The 22,759-nt window shown below is 40.2% G+C and overlaps 1 protein-coding gene across 1 annotated transcript in view; it reads right to left on the bottom strand.

Annotated features, from left to right (window-relative positions):
* The window catches only part of SYNE1 (spectrin repeat containing, nuclear envelope 1), a 554,350-nt gene that overhangs the window by 300,970 nt on the left and 230,621 nt on the right, over positions 1-22,759 (bottom strand). Inside the window, exons 51-54 of the mRNA XM_006874353.1 lie at positions 16,989-17,298; positions 13,396-13,560; positions 6,598-6,954; positions 830-966 (exon numbers count right to left, since the gene is read on the bottom strand). Coding sequence (XP_006874415.1) covers positions 830-966; positions 6,598-6,954; positions 13,396-13,560; positions 16,989-17,298 — 969 coding nt within the window. The remainder of the gene's footprint in view (positions 1-829; positions 967-6,597; positions 6,955-13,395; positions 13,561-16,988; positions 17,299-22,759) is intronic.

Raw genomic sequence — 22,759 nt, forward strand, 5'->3', positions numbered from 1 at the left:
CCCTTATATATTTAATGATCAATTCATGTATATGATTAAAATCACGTCTTCAAAATTACATAAACTGCTGGCTTGTTCATTTAAGTTATCTGGGTGGCTTAAATGTTTTGCATTTGACCTCTAACCTAAAGGCTGGTAGGTAGAACCCACCCAGCAGTGCCATGGCAAAGGTCTGACAAGCTGCTTTCATAAGAATTCTAGTCTTGTTACCAAATGATGTACAAGGGGCCACATGAGGAAGTCCCAGATGGAGTGAGAGACAGTGTAAAACAAAACTCAAAGTTATTTTTTGAGAAACTAGGCTTCCTGGTCAGAGACAGGAGGAAACTGAGACTATGACCCTCAACCACCCTTTGGGTCTGGAGCAGAACTCACCCCTCATGGCCCAATATTTAACCAAGCAATGGAGGGGTACAGAGGGAACAATGCTAGTGAGGTATGTTCACCATGGAATGGTCAACTGTTCAAGATCAATATTTACCTGGAGACAAGGTTCAGAGGGCTTGGGAAGGAGGGTGGAATGGACATTGGAACCCCAGGGAGAAAGTGGGGTAACTGTTGCTACATGGAAGGAACTGCAATCAGTGAGATGAAACAAAATGTGGGCTTTGTTGGATGGAAAACTGATGATCTGCTCTGTCAACCTTCACTCACTTCACAATAAAAAGTTTCAAGAAACAAAGCAAAAACTTTAGCCAAGAATACCTTCTAGAGCTGTTTGATTCCATCACCCGTGGGGTCGCCATGGATCAGAACTGACTTCATTGGGTTTGATTTTGGCAGTTACTTATCATATTCAATAACTGGAACATTTCAGGGTCATACTCACCAGTTATATTCTTTAATCAGGCCAGAAACCTTTCCACTGTATGAGCTCAGGTCTTTGGAAAATCGACAAAGTTCATTCAGCTGAGATTTGAGGTCCTCAGTCTTTGATTCTGCTTTTTCTAGAGCATCCAGAATCTCCTAGTAGCAGGTAAGAAGGCAGAAGAGCCAGTATTTAACAAGTGCATTCACACATCCTCGTACCACTGACACATACATTATACTATAAATTATTAGTAATGAGCAAGCAATACAATAGAATCAGGAAAGAAATTTTCTGGATCCTATTTTCTGGATTTCCTATGGCAAGTGATACCAGAGGGTTTATTGGCATTCTTATGTAGCCATGGGTGGGCATTGCAATCTCAAATAAAATCAAGTGTTCAGATGATCAAATGCTCACATGACTTCAAGTGAGACAGGAAGGGGAAAAAAAGAGAATAGTCAAAATTGTTTAAAAGAGGCTGAGTAGGCCAAGGGGAGACATGGATCTGGTTTAAAAGTAGACGGAAATCATTTCAAAGAAAAGCAATACTTATTTTGCATTAAAAAAAAAAAAAAAAAGACCCCAAACAAAAAACAATTGATTTTATGCAATACACAGAGCCAGTTTCCCATTGAGAATTTCTTATAATCTACAGATGTTCGAAGAACAGTTAGAATGCTCCTTAGAAGCCAAGATGGTGAGACTTCGTCTCTCATACTTCTAACATGTTATCAGAAGGGACCAGTTCCTGGAGAAGGATATCATGCTTGGTAGAGTGGAGGGCCAGTGAAAAAGAGGAAGACCCCCAAGGAGATAAGACTGGCATGGTGGCAGCAGCAATGAGCTTGAGTATAACAACAATTGTGAGGATGTCACAGGAGCAGACAGTGTTTCATTCTATTGTACACAGGGGTGCTATCTCAATAGTACCTAACAACACCAGAACCCATGGTTTAATTTAATTAGGAATTCATTTATTTCATTGTTTACTTCAGCTACTCATCAAACAATTGTTAAATATCTATTACATGCCAAGCAAGGGTCTCTGGGTGACAAAAACTATTAAGCGCTTGACTATTAGCTGAAAGGTTAGTGGTTCAAATCCCCCCTGGGAGACCTTGGAAAAGAGGCCTGGCAACGTGCTTCCCAAAAGTCAGAGCCTTGAAAATCCCATGGAGCAATTCTACTGTGTACTCAAGGAGTTGCCATCAATTCTATGGTAACTAATGATAGCAACATGCTAACTAGTTTGCTGGATTCCAAGAACTCAACATGAATAAAGCTACAGTTCTTATCATTGAAGAGTTTACAGTTGAATGGCTAAGAAACATGTATATTCACAGCTCAGTGTACACACAATCCAAATCAAAGTCTTGGGACTTGACAATCAAGTCTGTGGTCAGCTAAGGCATGCCCAGAGGGGGCTTTGCAGTCTGCACCTTTCCCCATAGGGCCGTCTCATGAACGTAGAACACTTACAGCCCAGCTCCTGGTCCACTCCAAGGGTCCAATAGAAAACATCATCAGGAAAATGAACTCCAAAGGTTTAAATGCCACTATGTGGGTAGGAGTGTTGCCAAGGCAAAACAACAACAATAATTAAAGAGGGAGGGGGCAAAAAGATGAGCAGCTACTCAAATAGATGACTCTCAGTGATATATCTGAAGACATGGCCTGGATTTATAGAAAACCCTCATGTCCTCCACAAACTAGGTCTGTGGTACATTTCTCATGGTAGTACATGGTAACTGTCCTTTCAGACTGAAATCAGAAATGGGTCAATCCTATTTCCCGCCTCACTCCAGCCAAGGGATAGGCAAGCGAGTCTATGCTAGGCTGGTTGAACAATTCCTTCCTCTCTATACCTGCCTCTCAGTGCTTTCACTGACACCTTTGTGATTTCTTTCTGGAACGATGCACTCTGCTCCCAATTTGATGCCCATTCTCTGTTTTCCAATCCCGTGTCTCCTCACTCCTCAGAAACTCTGCCGCTCCACACCCTTCCACCTCATTGAGTCCATTAGTCTTCACACTTAAAGACTCAGCTCAGACAACAACTTCCGAACGGATGGATTTTCTACTCTTTACTTTTCATCACTGAGGGGCTTGTTCTCTGAAAGCCACTTATCTGGGGCTGAATTAGGCTATTCATCAAATACAAAAAAGGGTGTCCCTATGGGTCCTGGATTTGTTTGCCTTTCTACATACTCTTTAGAGCAGGGACCTACTTCTCTTGGTTTTCCTGCTCTGTGATTTAGCTCAGTGTCTGAGCACAAAAGACTGAAGTATTTTATTTGCAAAATAATTTGTAAAAAATAATATGTAATAGGAAACAAGTATAAATTGCTATAATTTGAGAAACTTGACCTATACTTATGGATGTAGTAGCTCAAAATACCAACTGAGAAGGAATCTCCACATCAAGGAGATTCCTATCTCGTCTGTATACAGGGTAAATAGGGACAGGCAACTTAGACATTGGCTATCTAAAATGCTGTTGTTGTTAAGTGCCGTCAAATTGATTCCGACCCATAGCGACCCTGTATAGGGTTTCCAAGGAGCAGCTGGTGAACTTGAACCACCGACCTTGTTGTTCAAATGGCTGTGCAGCCTGGTGCATTAATCCACAGTGCCACACTAGGACTCCTAGGGGGTTGGGGGAGAGGGGGGCAATAAAGGTATGAAGTGACTGGCTTGTAAGTTTTTAAGAGGGAGTTTAGTTTTAAAGTGTGTGGGGAAAGGCAGACTCTCCATTGAATAGTTTTCGTCTTGTCTAGATGGGTCTGGTGAAAAGAGATGGGGATAAGATTCTTATGACTCAATAGTGAGTAATTGTTATCATGACTAATTGCGATGGTCACAACTATAAAGGTAGAAGTTTTATAACAAAAGGGGAAAGTTGTTAATCTTACAGTCCAGGAAAAGAGGATCCTAGGACTATCAAGGGAGAAGAGCACAAGCGGGATGTGGCACCCTATCCAGAGAAGTAGCGACACCAGAGATGGAGGCAGACATGGGGACATGGAGAGAGGGAGCAGCTGAGGACTCTAGATTCATGGAAAGGGAAAGATTGTGTGCTGGCAGCCAGAAGGCAGGTTTGCAGCATGTGCCCTTTGGTTGTTTAAATTATTGATTTATGTATTTCCAAGTGCTTTTGTGTAGACTCCCCTGACCCCCCCAAAAGCACACACAAAAAAGAGGGAATAGAAGCAAATATTGTTGAATGATGATGCACAGAAGAGATTGTAATCATTGCAATGAAATGATGAATGTAAAACTGATGTTCTCTGTAAACGATCATTCAATTTACAACAAAAACTTCAAATAATAATATCTAATGGCTAAAATAGCGTAGTGGTTACGAATCGGGCTGCGAACCATAAGGTCAGCGGTTCGAAACTACCAGTCGCTCCGCGGGAGAAAGATGAGGCCTTCTACTCCCGTAAGGATTTACACCCTCGGAAACCCTGTACAGGGTCGCTATGGGTCGGAAGCGACTCAAAGGCACTTAACAACAACAACAATGGCTAAAATATTTCCCTGTGAACCTTCAAACACTAAATTACCAAACCAAAACCTAACTCAGTGTCATCAAGTTGATCTCTACTCACAAAGAGCCTATATAAGGGTTCCAAAACTACATCTTTACGGAAACAGCCTCATTTTTCTCCCAAAGAGTAGCTGGTGGGTTTGAATCACTGACCTTGTAGTTAGAATCCCAATGATTACCTACAGTGCCACTAGGGCTCTTTAAACACTGAAGTAGCAACCAATGAATCTAATTTAAGGAACACCATTACAAGAACTAAAGAAAATTACTACATGCAAAAAAAAATTATATAAAGAGAAAGATTTTAATCAGTTACATACAAATTGAGTGAAATAAAAAATGAAAAGCTCTTGATCAAAACATTTTTTAAAAAGCCACGTCTTCATCATAAATGAAAGCATTTCAGTGGAATGGTTTGTTACATGAACATCGGGCCAATATGTCTATTTCAGCTAAATCCTAGAATGCGTTTTGCTTTCCTTAGAGGTTAGACGGATTAAGAAAAGTGCTGTATTTCCAATACTAATAGCCCAATGTTTATTAAGAAAAATTAATATCGCCAACACAAGGAGCAAAAGGTTTTACAACATGATTTTGCATAGTTTATGGAAAATCATCCATCAAGTTTGTCTGGATTCCTTGAGAACTACTAATTAGCTACAAAAGATCTAAACATAAAGGTTTGTAAAGGTCTGCTATGGTGACGATGATGGTAAAGCCTCCCTAATAGTAAACCAATGCTTCGAAGAACACTAGTAAATCTGTTACCTTGTAAACATTTTCCTACACATTCATTGTAATTGAAGTATTACCCCCATATTTAGAAAACTGTTATCACTAGAAATAAGAGAAAAATCTAAATTCAAAAGCCTGGGCCCTGAAGTCAAAACATTGGGCCCTAAGTGGTGGGCTCTCTGCTTTGAGTCCTTCATTCAAATAGAGGTCCATATGTATTATTGCGTTGCCGTGTATTTTTGTGTAAGCCTCCCCAGTGATTTTCACTAATACTAACAACCTAAAAACCAACAGTTCAGAAGAGCAACAGAATATAGATATACCCAAATAATTCTTATAATTTTATTTTTCTCATTATAGGAAGAGAAACAAAAAGAAACTAAAAGTATAACTTTTTTTTTTTAAAATCTCAGAGTGAATAACACTAACCACACTGAACAATTACCAACTTCCTTGCCCCTGTTTTACAGAACTGAGTTCTACTTTATTCTGGAACTTGAAACCTAAAGGCTAGAAGAGACATTAGAAGAAAAATCTAGAAACATGATACATAAAATAGCAAACAAAGATGACTATATAATAATATCATGTGGGTACTGTATTTGCTCTAGTACGTCATTTAAAACGAGACGAGACATTGCTGCGTATACGATATGACTTTCTCAGTGGCGAAAGCTGGCGCTATTTTGAAATGAATATAACATAAATAGAAACAGACAAGTTTACTAAACTTCCTTTAAAGGACATCCGTGATTCAGCACATTCTAAAACTGTAAATATTAAAAATGGCTTTCAAAGATGTTACTTAACTGTAAGAGAAAAGACAGAGGAACTGAGGTTTCCACCCTTTCAGGCTTCTCTTTCTTACATTCTGAAAGAACTGCCATTAGTGGTGGGAAAAAAAAACAAAACAAAAAAATGGGAAGGCTACCAGTGAGCGTGATGTAGGAGTTCTGTAAATGGGATAATTCAAGTTCAGCTGTCAAATTCACACTCAGGAAAACAAAACCACTAGTTGAAAACGATTAGTTGTACTACAGAAGATTGGCAAACATGCCTTTCAAAGCCATAAATTCAATCATTTTAGAGCTGGAAATAGTTAACTGGCCAAGACTGAGCTATGACTTGCTGGCTATTTATGTCTCTGCCCGCAGGCCATGTTTCAGTCTGCAATGGAGTTCAATATTGCAGCCTCTTACCCCATTAGCAGGAGAGTTAAAACTTCTCCGCTAACGGTACTTCTTTCCTGGGTGAATAATCACTCCTTCTTCCCTGTCCCATCATTTTTTACCCCCCGAAAAGTCTGATTTATAAGAAAAGGAAATGGATCAGACTTTGCAAATTTAATTAGACAAATACTTACGTCTGCCAAGTCTGAACAAGTACATGGTTTTAGTTAGTCAGGAATTTGTCTTTTCTTTTTCATCAACAATGAGATCAAATCATTTTTTTTAGAAAAATTTTAGCATCCCCTCCAATGGAAAACAGGAAGGCAACTTACTTTTCCTTTGTGCCAACAGGCCACGAGCTCTGTATCTGTGTTCTTGTCTTCCAGCAGGGCTAACTCCTGAGACCAGGTCTTGAGAAGGATACCAAATTGCTCCAGGGCCTCTCCAAGCTGGGCCACTTGGCCTGTGAACTCCTGCTCGGACAGGGCCATCTGGCTGGCCAGGTTCTCCAGGCTGCTCCTGGTCTGGAATACACCGTCTTCCCACTGCTTCCAGTCGGCCTGCAGGGCCTGCATCTCCGCGTCCATGAGCTCACACCCCCTGGCACTTGTGTCTTGTTTTACAGCCGGAGCCAGCGACTCCACTCTGCTCAGGCGGCCTGCACCAATCTCTCTGGAATCTATCAACTCCTGCAATGGAATATCACCATGGTAACCAAGAGGCCTGTGAGTCACTTGGGCTGCAAAATTCCAAATGTGTACAGACGAGGACCCTGTCCTGCTAGGAAGTTTTCACAACAGCACCAGAGGAACCAGAACCTACTCATCTGCCCACCACCAAGTCATAACAGCAGGGAATTGTCAGCGTGAGAGGGACAGCTGTGATAGCCTAACCCAGGAGACCCACCACATCAGATACACAATAAATGGGACCCTCAGTTAGGCACCGATTATGTGCAAATGCTTCAGTAGGGCTTTAAAGGCTTGTCCATGTGTTTTGGCTCTGCAAAGAAGCAAATCCACATAGTCCATCTAAATTGCAGGAGAACTGAATAAGCAGAGGAGAACCATTTTCGTTTTCTTCCATAAAGTGAAGGCTTACATTACTCTTCTATTCAAGGTCACCCATCGGTGAAACCAACAGGCTAAAAATGAGCCCTAATCATACACTTTCAAATTCTTCAGAACCTTCAGTAAAATTATGATAGTCACTAAAAACTTCAAAGATAGGCAATCAAAATGCCAAAGTGGCCTTTAGACTATACTTACTATTAGGGTTATTTTAAAAAAATTCATTGCCAGTAATGTAATAATATAACTCGTAACTTCTAGTCTGAAAGCATACAAATGCTCTAAAGGAAAGCAAGAGAAAATTGAAATTCTGTCAAATAGGTATCAGTGGCATTTCTTTCTGAGATTTTCTTATTGGATTTTCTCTCACTGGATGTATCACTGTGTGCTTATGTATCTACAGATCTTTTGCTAAAGTCAGGATTATGTTAACATTAACCAAAAATTAGGACTTCATTCCTAGATTAAATAAAAGGAAAAATGATTGTTACGGAGACACAGTTTCAAGCAAAAAGTTAACTAAAATTTAAAAAGAAAAAGTCGAGATCTTAAGTATGAAACATGCTTAACACATTATGTTAAGCACACATTATGTTAACTAGTCAATATAAAAGTATCTTAACCAGCAATATAATTATAGTCTTTCATTGAATCAGCTTAAAAGAAATATATCTTCTTGCAATTATATAGAATGCAGACATATTTTAGTATAGCTCATTGAAAAGTATTTACCTATCCGAGGGGGCTTCAATAGTTCATGGAAAAATGAAACACAAAGATAATGGAATTGTCCCATGAACTTTTTAAACCTCTCATATGAAAGTCCAAAGCACACTTATATGAAATCCTAACATAGTCAGCACTTAATAAACACACAACAACAGGAAAGGAAGCCTTCATTTGTTTACCCGTGTAAATGATCATTAGCAATTTGATGGAGTAAAATGACAAAAATTTTCAAAGAAACTGTCACATTAACTATTTATAATTTGCTTTTATGAATGATTTCAAATTTGTTTAGAGAGTTGTTGTTAAATGCCATCGAGTCGATTCCAATTCATAGTGATCTCTTTAAGTTTTCTGAGGCTTTTAAATCTTTGTGGCAGCAGAAAGCCTCAGTTTTCTCCCTCGGGGTGGCTGGTGGGCTTGAACTGGGACCTTGTGGCTCGAAGTCCAGTGCTTATCATTAAATTTCAAAATACTCTTAAATACGTGATTCCAGTTTTCATCCACATGAAAGTTTCAGTATTTTAAATAAGGACATTATCATTTTAAAGTGTTTTTAACTGACTTCTGCATATATTTTATTATCCAGTATTTAAAATCTTCCAAAAATATACACACAGATATGTATGAGGATTATTAAAAAATGACTACTACAAAATCATAGAGTTTATTAAACAAAAAAAATCAAAAGGTAAAGCTATTGTTTCTCAGCATGCCTTCCATCTAGCTCTTAGTATTTCTGAGTATTTCTAAAAGCAGTGTTTCCATTTTTCTGACCTTTCCCTGAAAAATTCTGTGCTCAATTTGTTGTTGTTGTTATGTGCTATGGAGTCAGTTCTGATTCATAGCGACCCTGAACAGGGTTTCCAAGGCTGTAAATCTTTTTAAGCCTCATATTTATCCCGCGGAGCAGCTGGTAGTTTTGAACTGCTGACCTTGCGGTTCGCAGCCCGATTCATAACCACTACGCTACCAGAGGTCCTTTTACAACTTATCAAAACAGGAGTTTTGACATCCCTCAGGAACTAAAGTTGGATTCCTTTTAAATGTTCTTTGGGTTTGGGTTAACAAAAAGAAATCTGAAGAGGCATGATGAGAACTAAAGAATGGGGTAAGATTTACCAAAGAAATTCTCATACGATTTTTTGTTACTTTGAAAGAATAAGCAGGTGCATTGTCATGATGGTAAAAAACAAAAAAATAAATAAATAAAAAACTCAGTGCAACTCTTCTAGCCTTTTTCTCATCAGTGTAGTTTTCAACTTTCTTAAATAGTATTAAATAGCAAAAATGTCCCTTTAAGGACTAAGGTGCCCTGACCCAAGCCATGGTGTTTTCAATCAGCTTATATGCATGTAAAATACAAAAGACCAGAAAAGAACTGATGCATTTGAACTAAGGTTTTAGTGAAGAAAACTGAATATACCACGGACTAAAGTCCTGGGGTGGTGCTGTGGGTTAATGCGCCAGACTCCAAAGCCGTTTGAACTGCAAGGTTGGCGGTTCAAGCTCACCAGCTGCTCCTCGGAAACCCTATACAGGGTCGCTATGGGTCGGAGCTGACTCTACGGCACTTAACAACAACAACAACAATCAAAAGAATGAACCAATCTGTCTTGGAATAAACACAGCAAGAATGCTCCTTATAGGAAAAGGGAATGACACTTCGTCTTCTGAACTTTGTAAATGTTATCAGGAGGGCCCAATGCCTGGAGAAGAACACCATACTTGGTAAAGTGGCGGGTGAGCTAAAAAGAAGAGTCTCCACAAGATGGACTGATACAGTGGCTACAACAAAGGGAGCTAACACAAGAAATATCATCGTGAGGATGGTATTGGACTGGGCAGGCAGTGTTTTCTGTTGCTTTCTACAGTGTCACTATGAGTCAATACCAACTAGACGGCACCTACCCTCCACAGCAACTGTCTCAGTGATTGTTACTTCAGAGATTGAGGTCTTGAGGAATCCTGGTGTGGTACTGTAGGATAAGCACCGGACTGTAAAGTCGGTTTGAACTTCAAGGTTGGCAGTTTAGACTCACCAGCTGCTCCTCAGAAACTCTATACAGGATCACTAAGAGTCAGAAGCGACTCCACAGCACTTAACAACAACAATGATTGTCTTGAAGCACAGGGAAAGTTCTTCTTTTCTCCCTTCACATCTTGCCTCTCCCACAAACCGACCTACATTCAGACCTGATCTGAACTTTTGAAAAAACAGCCTTCACCAGGCCTTTCACTGTCTCCTTCCCAAATTCCAATTTTTTCCTGCCAGCTCCTTCTCATAGTTCCCATCTTTGTTGAAGCATTTTTATAAGAAATGTCTCAACAAAGAATGTTTGGCAAAGGAGAGAGCCCTTGTAAAATAATTACCTTCCTTGTCTATCAGCTATTCAGACAATAGTCTACATTGGCTATCTACTCTTCCTCACCTGCCATTCACTCTTAAAGATGTGCCACCTGGCTTCTCACCTCACCTTGCTGTGGAAACAGTTCTCAGGGTGATGGGCAACAGTCCAACCGGCAAGACCAGTGGGCAATCTTTAATGCTTCTCCATGGCAGCCTCCTCCTGGGGCTGGAATGGTGGCCACCTTCTCTGCTCCACACTGGGTCTTGGTGCCATTACCCCTCCACATCTTCCCATCTCGCCTGTGCTTTCTCTCTTTCTAACAATATTATCTTCTGTGGCCTTTCAACATCAGCAGCAGCATCCAGCTTTCAGTCCTGTACCCGTTGTTCTGTTTGCTTTACGTATAAGTGTTGGTTTCATCCATTCCAGTGGCTTCAACTAAACATTATATGTTGATCATTTGCATCTCTGTGTCTTCAATCTGGTTTTCTAACATGAAATTCAGGCTTTGGACATTCAATTACCTGTTAGCCATTACCACAAGGTAGTTGAAATTCTACCTGCTCACGTATGAACTCCTCATCTTCCCATCTCTCTGCACCGGCTCCTCTGCAGGTACTTATCTGTCATAGGTGTCATTACTGACATAGAGTCATTACTGACTCTGTAAAGACTTGATGGGCACCTTGACTGGTCCACACTGTCACCCAGATAGAGCCAATTAAGTTACTCATTCACCAAGTACATTGAGTTATCTTGGGGAGGGTGTTCTATGCACCAGACATAAGCTAAACACCTTATACTCATGATGTATTTTAGCCTCTAGAACAACCCTATGAGATAGGTGTTGTTGTTGTTGTTAAGTGCCATTGAGTCGGTTTCAACCCATAGCGACCCTGAATAGGGTTTCTGAGGCTGTAAATCTTTACGGGAGCAGAACGCCTCATCTTTCTCCCGTGGAGCAGCTGGTAGTTTCAAACTGCTGACCTTGCGGTTCACAGCCCGATTTGTAACCACTACGCTACCAGAGCTCCTTCATGAGATAGGTAATGCTGTGATTATTTTTACTTTACAAATGAAAAGGTTTAGTCTTTAAGATATCAAGTGACCTTCCAAAGGCACAGCTAAAGGATGAGCAGAACTCACTGCCATGGAGTAGGTTCCACCTCACAGTCACCCTACCGGACAGGTTAGAACTGCTCCTTGGGTTTCCAAGACTGTAAATTTTTAGAGGAGTAGACCGACTCAACTTTCTCCTACAGAGCAACTGGTGTGTTTGAACCACCAACTTGTAGTAGTTAGCAGCCCAACGATTAACCCACTGGACCATAAATACAGCTCTGGGTCTTTCTGAATTTGGTGTCTGGGTTCTGTAATTCTTACAGAAAAAGACTGTTGTATCATTCTCCCGCTGAGAGGCTGGTAGATTCAAACTGCAGACCTTTCAGTTAACAGCCACCAGGGTTCCTTGTGGACTCCTTGTGTGGTGCTGTATGATAGCACTGGACTGCTAATCACAGGTCAGCAGTTCAAACCCACAAGTCACTCCTTGGAAACCCTATACAGGGTCGCTATGAATTGGAACTGACTTGATGGTACTTAATAACAACAAAAACAAGGGTTCCTTGCTAGTTCATTTAGGGATAAAGAGCCCTGGCTAAATAGATGGATAGATAAGTGACTACATTTGCATATTACTAATAAATTAATCAAAGAGGAATTATAAATAATCAGAACTAATAAGAACTTACAACTTGGCTTTATGTAAATTACCTCATTTAAATCCTACAGAGTTTAATATACTCTGTAAATCCTCAATAAATATAATTACGACTGCTACTATTTTATGTTTATAATTTTTACATCCTGATCACAAATGATCCGAACACAATCTGGAGCCAGGCACAATTACTTTACTTGATTTCCTAAATGACCTCATCTGGTAGCGTAGTGGTTACGAATCGGGCTGCGAACCTTAAGGTCAGCAGTTCGAAACTACCAGCCGCTCCGCGGGAGAAAGATGAGGCTTTCTACTCCCGTAAAGATTTACACCCTCGGAAACCCTGTACAGGGTCGCTATGGGTCGGACCCGACTCGATGGCACTTAACAACAACAACAACAAAATAAAATCACTGAGAATTTACATTAATTTATACTAACTTCCATTATTTTCCACAACGGGAAACATGAGTACAATTTAATATCCAAACAACCAACAATAAACTAAAAGATCATAAAGATCTGCGGCTGCCTCAGAAGGCTTAGATTTCTAGGTTTCCAATTACCCTTATTCATGCAGTAATATGAGATTCTTCAAAGGACTGTCTTCCACTAGGTAGTGTTAGAGTCTAAGAAAGCAGAACCCAACCTCTTGGATTTCATTTCCAAGTTCTGGTTCTAAGGCACTTAACTCAGTTACTTTACCCATTGGGCTGGGAGTACCACCTGATTTTTCAGTCCACCAAGCTGGTGTGTAACTTCTTAGTCTTTCATACTGCAGCAACAAGAACATTTACATACTTAAGGAACCCTAATGGGATGATGGCTAAGCACCAGTGGAAAGGTTGGGCATTAGAACCCATCCTGGCTCCACCTGACAGACTGTTTATGTTAAGAGTTGTTGTTGTTGTGAAGTGCCATCAGGTTGGTTCCAACTCAAAGCGACCCTGTATAGGGTTTCCAAGGAGCCACGAAAATCCTAAGGGGCATCTCCAATCTGCCTCAGAGGATCACGAGGAGTCAGAAATAAACTCCCAGGCACACAACGACAACGTACAGATGCAGACAGGGACAATGTTACATTTGGTTCACAAGTGCAGTATGTTTTGAATTCCTTTTTTATCTGGCTTAGGTTTCAAATTAGGTGTCGGGTAACAAAGACCAGCCAACCAAGAAAGGAAACAGTGCATACGACAGATTTTCATTTACGGACTCTTTATACCAGGTATGGGACAATCAGAAACCAATGAAACAAAATCTGACCTTAATTTTGGACAATTTTTTCTGGGTAGCTGATGAATCTCCAGACATATCTGACCACCGGTGAAGCTCTTCTTCAGCTGAATGAAGCCAATCTGTAAATTCCTGGACCGCATCCAAGTACATTAGATGGTCTTTCACAATCTCTTCCACTTTCCTCATTTTTTCCTAGTAAATCAGAAAAAGAAAAGCTGCTTTCAGAATAGTCAGTTATTGAGAATATGAAATCAGATAAGACCATGGCCTGATGCGCGTATGTCTCAGAAGATTTCATCCTGAATGGTCTTTATGTTTAATGTTTGAAGAAGAAAATATCAAGTCTTTATTGGACTGATGGACTTTGAGAAAGCAACCATTCTTCCCAGCTTGTTTTAGCATAAAATATATATGCTTAATGAATATATTGGCTAACATCTCACACAAGCAACCAATTTAATACTAATTATTATAATAATTAGTATTACTATCAGAACACTAAAGGAGTTCTGGTAGCGTAGTGGTTATGAGTAGGCCTGCTAACCTCAAGGTCAGCAGTTTGAAACTGTCAGTGGTTTAGTGGGAGAAAGATGAGGCATTCTGCTCCTGTAAAGATTTACAGCCTCGGAAACCCTATGCAAGTTCTCTATGAATCGGAACCGACTCCATGTCACACCACCGTCACCATCAGAACAATACGGAATACTGGTAGTGTAGTGGTTACAAGTCAGGCTGCTAATCTCACAATCAGCAGTTCGAAACTGCCAGCCATTCCACAGGAGAAACATGTGGCATTCTACTCCCGTAAAGATTTCCAACCTCGGAAACCCTCTACAGGTATGTGTCAGAACCGACTTCACTGCTCACCGTCAGCACCACCTCCATCAGGGCAATGAACTGCGTTGGCTTTGTATAAGGCATCCTGCTCAGCATTTGAGATGCATTTGCTCATTTAACCTTCACAACAGCCTTGTCATGTAAATAGTATGATTGCATCATTTTACAAGAAAAGATGTTCAAATTTATAACAGCTAAGTAATACGCCCAAAGCCACACGTCGTAGAAGTGGCAAAGCCAGAATTCAAATTTCAGTCTTTTTGATTCCTGATTCATAGTTCTTAATGAGCACCGAGATAAAAATGAATATGAACAAATGTAGATGCTAACAGTTATAATGTCAGTAAAACAAACCCACTGGTGTAGAGTCCATTCCAACTCACAGTGACCCCTTAGGACAGTATACAACTGCTCTTAGGACAGTATAGAGTCAGTTCTGACTCCACTAGGTTTCTAATAATTGTGATTGTGCAAAAGACCAACTAAAGGGGAAAAAAATCAAAGGACATTCACCTATTTTCTTTAACACTGTTAAATAATGTACAACAATAACAATGCGATCACAGAAGAGAGTACAGATTCAGATAGAGAAGTGGGAGAAATCTTGCTATTTTATGAGGCAGTCTGTATGTTGGCCTGACTCAGAGTGGACCATGAGCATGGTCCAGAACCTGTTGGTGAACACTGAACAGCAGCTACATTTCAGAGATAGGAAAGTGCAGTTTTTATGACTGTGAAAAATAACACAAAACTTTTGCACATAATCAAAATCTGAATAGTACACTGTTGTTGTTGTTAGGTGCCATCGAGTTGGTACTGACTCATAGCGACCTTACGCACAGCATAACAAAACACTGCCCGATCCTGGGCCAACCTCAGCAGTGTTGACACACTTGAGTCCATCGATGTTGCCACTTGGTCAATCCATCTCTCTGGGGTCTTCCTCTTTTCCTCAGACCCTCCACCTTACCAAACATGATATCCTTCTCCAGTGACTGGTCCCTCCTGACAATATGTCCAAAGTATGAGAGATGAAGTTTGGCCATCCTGGCCTCCAAGGAGCACTTTGGCCGCACTTCTTCCAAAATAGATCTATTGGTTATTTTGGCAGCCCATGGCACTTACAATATTCTCCTCCAACACCATAAATCAAAGGCATCAATTCTTCTACACTCTTCCTTATTCACTGTCCAGGTTTATCATACATATGAGGTTATTGAAAATACCATCACTTGGATCAGGCACACCTTAGTCCTCAAGTTGACATCACTTGGATCAGGCACACCTTAGTCCTCAAGCTCTTCAACACTTTAAAAAGGTCTTGTGTAGCAGATTTACCTAATGCAATATGTTGTTTGATTTCTTGACTGCTGCTTCTCAGATTATTTTCTCAGCATACAGGTTGAGTAAATATGGTGAAAGAATATAACCCTGTCACATACCTTTCTTAATTTTAAACCATGCAGTGTTCCCATGTTCTGTTCGAACAACTGCCTCTTGGTCCAGGTACAGATTCCTAATGAGCACAATTAAGTGTTCCAGAATACCCAAACTTCACAATGTTATCCATAGCTTGTCATGATCCACACAATCAAAAGCCTTTGTGTAGTCAATAAAGCACAGGTAAACATCTTTCTGATATCCTCTGCTTTCAGCCAAGATCCATTGGACATCAGCAATGATATCCCTTGTTCCATGGCCTCTTCTGAATCTGGCTTGACCCTCTGGAAGTTCTCTGTCATTGTATGATTGTAGCCATTTCTGTGTTACTTCTAGTAAAGCTTGGGATGTCAAAGAGATTGTCCGATAATTTCCGCATTCTGTTGGGTTAATGGATCTTTGCCAATCAGTCGGCCAGATAGTTATCTTCCAAATTTCTTGGCAGAAATGAGTGAGTATCTCCTCTGCCTCCTCTCTTTCTTGAACGATTTCAATTTTTATTCCATCAATTCCTGGTGCCTTGTTCTTTGCCAATTCTGTCAATGCACCTTGGACTTCTTCCTTCAGTGTCATTGGCTCTTGATCACATGGTACCTCTTGAAACTGTTGAACATCAACCATTTCCTTTTGTTACAGTGACTCTGTGTATTCCTTCCATCTTCTCTTGATGCTTTCTGCATCATTCAATAATTTGCCCAGAGATTCCTCCAATAACGAAAGTCAAGGGTTGAATTTTTTCTTCAGTTCCCCCAGCTTGAGAAATGCTGAGCGTGTTCCTCCTTTTTGGTTTTCTGATTCTAAATCTTTGCACATTTTGTTGTAGTATTTGACTTTATCTTTTCTAGCGGGTCTTTGAAATTTTCTGTTCAACTCTTGTACCTCCTCATTTCTTTCATTTGCTTTAGCATCTCCATGCTAGAGAACAAGCTTCAGTGTCTCTTCTGTCACTGAATAGGACATAGACTTGCATTTAATGTAACAAATATGAAGGTGCTTCAAAAAGCTCTTTTAATTCTACTTTGCACAAACTCTTTGCCACTGCTACAATTGGCAGCAAAAGACAAAGAACTCTAAATGCTGCTATTTACTGCACAAGCTTTACCAAGAACGAAAATGGATTGGCTACTAGTCACCAGGGAGGAAGACAGAAAATAATAACGTAAAGAACAATCCCAAGAGAGAAAGTGTAAAATGTTTGAACATTCATAGGTGAAAAGTGATCTCTGTATATCCTTTCATGAAATGTACACACAGCTTTAGAGTAACGAATTTCCCAACAATTCAACTCATCATTCATTCATTACCTGAGGTTTGAAATTTTTTATTCAGTAAAAGGCACTAACCTTAGCAACTGTTATTATATCATTAAACTGTGTTTTCAGTTCCTGCTGAGCTGTTTCCTTGAAAAACACATCCTCAGTCTTCTCATAGAGCTCTCTGGATTTGGCACTTAGGTGATGCAAGGCTCCAGCATGATCTTCTGCCTCAGACACAATGGACTGGAAGTGGTCCAGCAGGGCAAACTTCTCCTTCAGACCTGGCTGCAGCTGTAAAGGATGCTCAACTTTTTGATCCACTGATTCCATCCACTGCTCCAACTGGTCTTTCCTCTCTAGATATTCATTCCATTGGCGAATCACAGACTCCAAAGCGCTAGAATGAATGCCATAAATAAAACAAGTGAGTTATCTAAACATCTAAACTGGAATCCAATCATTAAGGCATTGCATCCATATAAGCTTTTCTTAAATGAATGTTAGCTATTGTGAGTGATGAAAATGTGGCTACTAAGAGCAGAGGGAAATATTGATTTTCTGATCTATAGCACAGTTCTTTCGAACAAAAGTCAACCTAAGTGAAAATGGGAATAAGCTATATACATATGGAGATGTGCCTTCTAAATACGAATTGTCCTAAGTGAGCAGAGAAATCTCTATGTTATGTTGTTAAAAGTCATCACAAGAGCATCAACTAAATTGAATTGAATATGTTTTGGTTCTTCATTTCATTGGGCTTAGTTTATTTTATTACAATCAGATGGTATCTACTTGTTGACTAGAATTCAACAGTCAAGACGTTTCTTCTGGGGAAATACAACCATTTAATTGATTTTTGTTTAGGGATAAACAAGCTCCTGCATTGAATATGAAATGAATGGAAGCTGTGTTTATAATATAAGGGATACAGTCACAAATGCAATAGTTAAGGAAACAGCTCTGTAGATAATCAAGTAAATGGCTTTTCAGACTGACATTTGAAAAAAAAAAAAAAAAAAATCTGATTTAACTTTACAAACTCTCCTAAACTCATCTTCTGGGACTCTCAGTCTCCCTTGCATGCAAACCTACAACCCGGGATGTAAACCAGCGCAAAAGTACTCGAGGATTTTGCATCAATAAGAACTTCATCATACATACCTTCGTCGAGTACTATCCTATCTTCACATAACTGTCTAAACTGCCAATCAACCCCACCTTATCTGATGTCACCCAGTTATTGTGCTCTTCGACAGGACCGTGCATGGTTTTGTTTTTTTAAATTAAAAAAAATAATTATTATCGTGTTGTTTTTGTCTCACAGGAAAGGAGATAGTTGTTCTTGGAGGGAATTAGCCACACAATCCATTTCCTCCCCCTTTTCCAACTCCCCTCCTTTCTGTGTTGCTCCAGGTGGTGAGAGACACATTGCTGTACTTGAGATGGACACTTGCAAACACTTAATACTCAGGTGCTACACAATGAACTTAAGAGTCCTGGGGTGGCGCTGTGGGTTAATGCAATGGACTGCAAAGCCTATTTGAACCGCAAGGTCAGTGGTTCAACCTCACCAGCCACTCCTTGGAAACCCTATTCAGGGTTGCTATGGGTCAGAACCGACCCGAGGGCACTTCACAACAGGAATACACAATGAACTTGGAGGTAATACAAAAACACTTTACACAATATTGGGCCAATTAACTGGTTGTTCCATTAAACTGTTATCCTCAACTTCCAAACCAAGTGTTTGGTTACCTATCAGCAGCCTCAACACCTGCTCTATTTTGTAATTAGTGTACACCTATCCACCACACAGCTCCTACCAATCCAGCTCCTGACAGCTGGACAGCTATTCACAGCAATTGCATTAATTGGCTACATAATCCTTAAGGAGCTCTGGTAGTGTAGTGGTTACGAATTGGGCTGCGAACCGCAAGGTCAGCAGTTTGAAACTACCAGCTGGAGAGAAAAGATGAGGGAGACAGATGAGGCTTTTTGCTCCCATAAAGATTTACAGCCTTGGAAACCCTGTACAGGGTCACTATGAGTCGGAACAGACTCCACGGAACATAACAACAACAACAACAACAACCCTTAACCTTTATTCAATGTGAATTTCCCAACACCATAAACAGAAGCTCAGTGCTCCCTGTGAAATAAATCCCCACTTCTCCTAACCTCCAGAAACTGGTGGGGTGCTTTAGATAAGCACTGGACTACTAACCACAAGGTCATTAGTTCAAACCCACCAGCCACTCCTCAGAAACCTGATATGGGGTTGCTCGGGAGTCTGAATCAACTTTATGACATTCAACAAGTGCAGCCAGATAACTACTGATAAAAACTTATGGTTTCCATACATTTGCTTATCTTTTTACATAAGTGAGGTTCATATGTCAAAAGAACCTTGGGGTTGATTTATATCACTCAGCAGAGCTTCTCCAACTCCGCTTAGGTTCTAGCATGTATCTGGTTTACATTTCTTTTTACAGCGGAGTAGTGTTCCCGGTATGCATGGACCACATTTTGTTTACACATTTATCTGGATGGACATTTAGGTTGTTTCCACTGCCTGGCTACTGGGAATTGTGCTGCAGTGAACACTGGTGTGCACATGTCCACTCATGAGGCTGCTTTCAAGTCCCGTGAATATTTCCCTAGCAGTGCACTGACTAGGTTCTCTGGTAATTCTCTTTTTACTTTCCTGAAGTACCACCTCACTGCTTTCTTTCCACCATGACGACGCCATTTTGAGTTCACACCTACAATGGAGACAGGTTCCAATTTCCCCACATTCTCGCCAACATTAGTTGTTTTCTGTTTTTTCTCTTTTGAAAAGGCATCCTTACTGTTGCTGTCAGTGTCATTGAGTCAATTCTGATTCCTTGTGGTTTGTTGTTAAGGGGTTGTCAAGTCAGTTCTGACTCACAACGACTCTGTATAAGGTTTCTGGAGAGTAAAGTCCTACAGGGTTGCTGGACAGCAAGGTCGATTTAAATCATATTGTTGGGGGTTCAAGCTGACCAGCTGCTCCTCAGAAACCCTATACGGGGTTGCTATGAGTGAGAACTGATGGACAGAACTTAACAACGACACCATAAGGTTTCCAGGGAGTAGCTGGTGGATTTGAACTGTGGACCTTGCTATTCAAACTGACTTGCGGCCCAGAGCAGCATTATCCTACAGTGCCACAGACATTGAGTGGGTACCGATGTGTTTGTTGTTAAGTTCTGACTCATAGCGCCCCTGTATAGGATTTCGGAGGAGCGGCTGGTGGGTTTGAACTATTTTGAACCTTGCAGTTAGCAGTCCAGTGCTTATCTAACAGCGCCACACCAGGAGCCCTTAGGCCATCTAGTGGGAGTGAAATGATACATGGTTTTTGTTTTAATTTGTTTCTCTCTGATAATCACATTGAGCTCCTTTTCATGGGTTTGGTGGTCACTTGAATTTCGGAGAAATGTTTTTTTGGACATATATAAAATCTTGGTGTGGTGCTACAGGATAAACACTGGCCTGCTAACCACAATATTGGTGGTTAAAACCTCCCAGGCGCTACCCAGAAAACCTACGTTGTTGCTGTTAGGTGCTGTTGTGTTGAACTGGGCCAGCTCATAGGGACATTATACACAACACAACAAAACACTGCTCAGAAAACCTACGTTGTTGCTGTTAGGTGCTGCTGAATTGGTCCAGCCTGGTCCTCTGCCATCCCCATAACTGTTATTAAGCTTGATCCCCACTGTGCCAATCTATCTCCTTAGGGTCTTCCTCTTTTTCACTGACCCAACATTGTACTTAGTGTGATGTCCTTCTCCAGGGATTGGTCCCTCCTAAATATGAGACACAAAGTCTGTCCATCCTGACTTTTAAGGAGCATTCTGGCTGTACTTCTTCCAACACAGATTTATTTGTTCTTTTAACAGGCATCGTACTTTAAAATAGTCTTCTCTAACACCATAACTCAAATGCATCAATTTTTCTACAGTCTTCCTAATTATCTGTACAACTTTCACATGCTTATGAAGCTATTGAAAATACCATGGCTTGGGTCAGGGGCACTTTAGTCCTCAAAGTGACATCTTTGTTCTTGAACACTTTAAAGAAGTCTTGTGTAGCAAATGTGCCTAATGCCATATGTCATGATCTCTTGACTACTTCTTCCATGAGTGTTGATAGTGGATCCAAGCAAAACGAAGTCTTTGACAACTTCAGTATTTTCTCCATCTATCATGATGCTGTTTATCAGTCCAGTGGTGAAGATTTGTTTTCTTTACGTTGAGGTCCAACCCATACTGAAGGCTGTGGTCTTTGATCTTCATCGGTAAGTATTTTCAGTCCTCTTCACTTTCAGCGAGCTAAGCTATATTATCTATATTTTGCAGTTTGTTAACGAACTTTCCTCCAATTCTGATGCCAGATTCTTCTTCCTATAATCCAGCTTCTTAGATTATTTGCTTAACCTAAAAATTGAATACCTATGGTAGAAACAATACTTCTTTCTTGTCGTCTTTCCTCATTTTAAACAATTCAGTGTCCCCTTGTTCTGTTCAAACAACCACCGCTTGGTCTATGTACAGGTACCTCAAAAGCACAATTAAGTGTTCTGAAACATTTCTCCCCAACAAGGTTTCCATAGCTTGTCATGATCCACACAGTTGAAGGCCTTTTCACAGTTAATAAAGCACAGGTAAACATCTTTCTGGAATTTTGTACTTTCAGCCAACATCCATCTGACATCAACAATGATATCCCTTGTTCCATGTCCCTATCTGAAACCAGCTTGAATCTCTGGCAGTTCCCTGCCAATGTACTGTTGCAGCCATTTTTTAATTATCTTTAAGCAAAATTTTACTTGCATGTGATCTTAATGATATTGTCTGATGATTTCCACATTCCATTGGGTTATCTCTCTTTGAAATAGGTACAAATTTGGATCTCTTCCAATCAGTTTGTGAGACAGCTGTCTTTCCAATGTCTTGTCATAGATGATGGAGTGCCTATGTGCTGCATCGGTTTGTTGAAAGATTTCAATTTGTATTCCACCAATTCCTGGAGCCTGTTCTTTGCCAATAATGTCTTTAGCACACCTTGGACTTCTTCAGTACCATTGGCTCTTGATCAGATACTACCTCTTGAAATGGTTGAACATCAACCATGTCTTTTTGGTACAGTGACTGTGTATTTCTTCCATTTTCTTTTGAGGCTTTCTGCATCATTCAAGATTTTGCCCACAGAACCCTTCATTATTGGAAGTCAAAGTTTACATTTTTTCTTTGGTTCTTTCAGCTTAAGAAAACCTTTTCATTTTCTAACTCCAGGTCTTTGCACAATTCATTAAAATATTTGATATTATCTCCCAGAGCTGCCCTTTGAAATTTTTTGTTCAGCTCTTTCACATTCTCATTTCTTCCATTTACTTTAGCATTTCTATACTGGAGAACAAGTTTTAGAGTCTCTTCTGATATCCATTTTGGTCTTTTTCTTCTTTCTTGTATGCTAAATTACCTTTTGCTTTCTTCCTGTCTGATGTTTTTGATGTCATCCCAAAACTCTTCTGGCCTTCAGTCATTAGTGTCTGATGCATCAAATCTGTTCTTTAAATGATTTCTAGATTCAGGTGGGATATGTAAGAGGTCAAATTTTGTCTCTAGTGGACTTGTTTTAATTTTCTTCAGCTTCAGTCTAAACTTTGCATGTCAGCAATTGATGGTCTGTTCCATAGTCTGCCCCTGGATTTTCTACCATCTCTTTCTACAGAGATAGTCAATTTGATTTCTGTGTATTCCATCTGGGGAGGTTCACGTGTATAGTCATCTTTTGTGTTGTTTAAGAATGGTATTTGCAATGAATCAGTC

This window comes from Chrysochloris asiatica, unplaced genomic scaffold, assembly GCF_000296735.1.
Source record: "Chrysochloris asiatica unplaced genomic scaffold, ChrAsi1.0 scaffold00271, whole genome shotgun sequence".
Lineage (NCBI taxonomy): Eukaryota > Metazoa > Chordata > Mammalia > Afrosoricida > Chrysochloridae > Chrysochloris > Chrysochloris asiatica.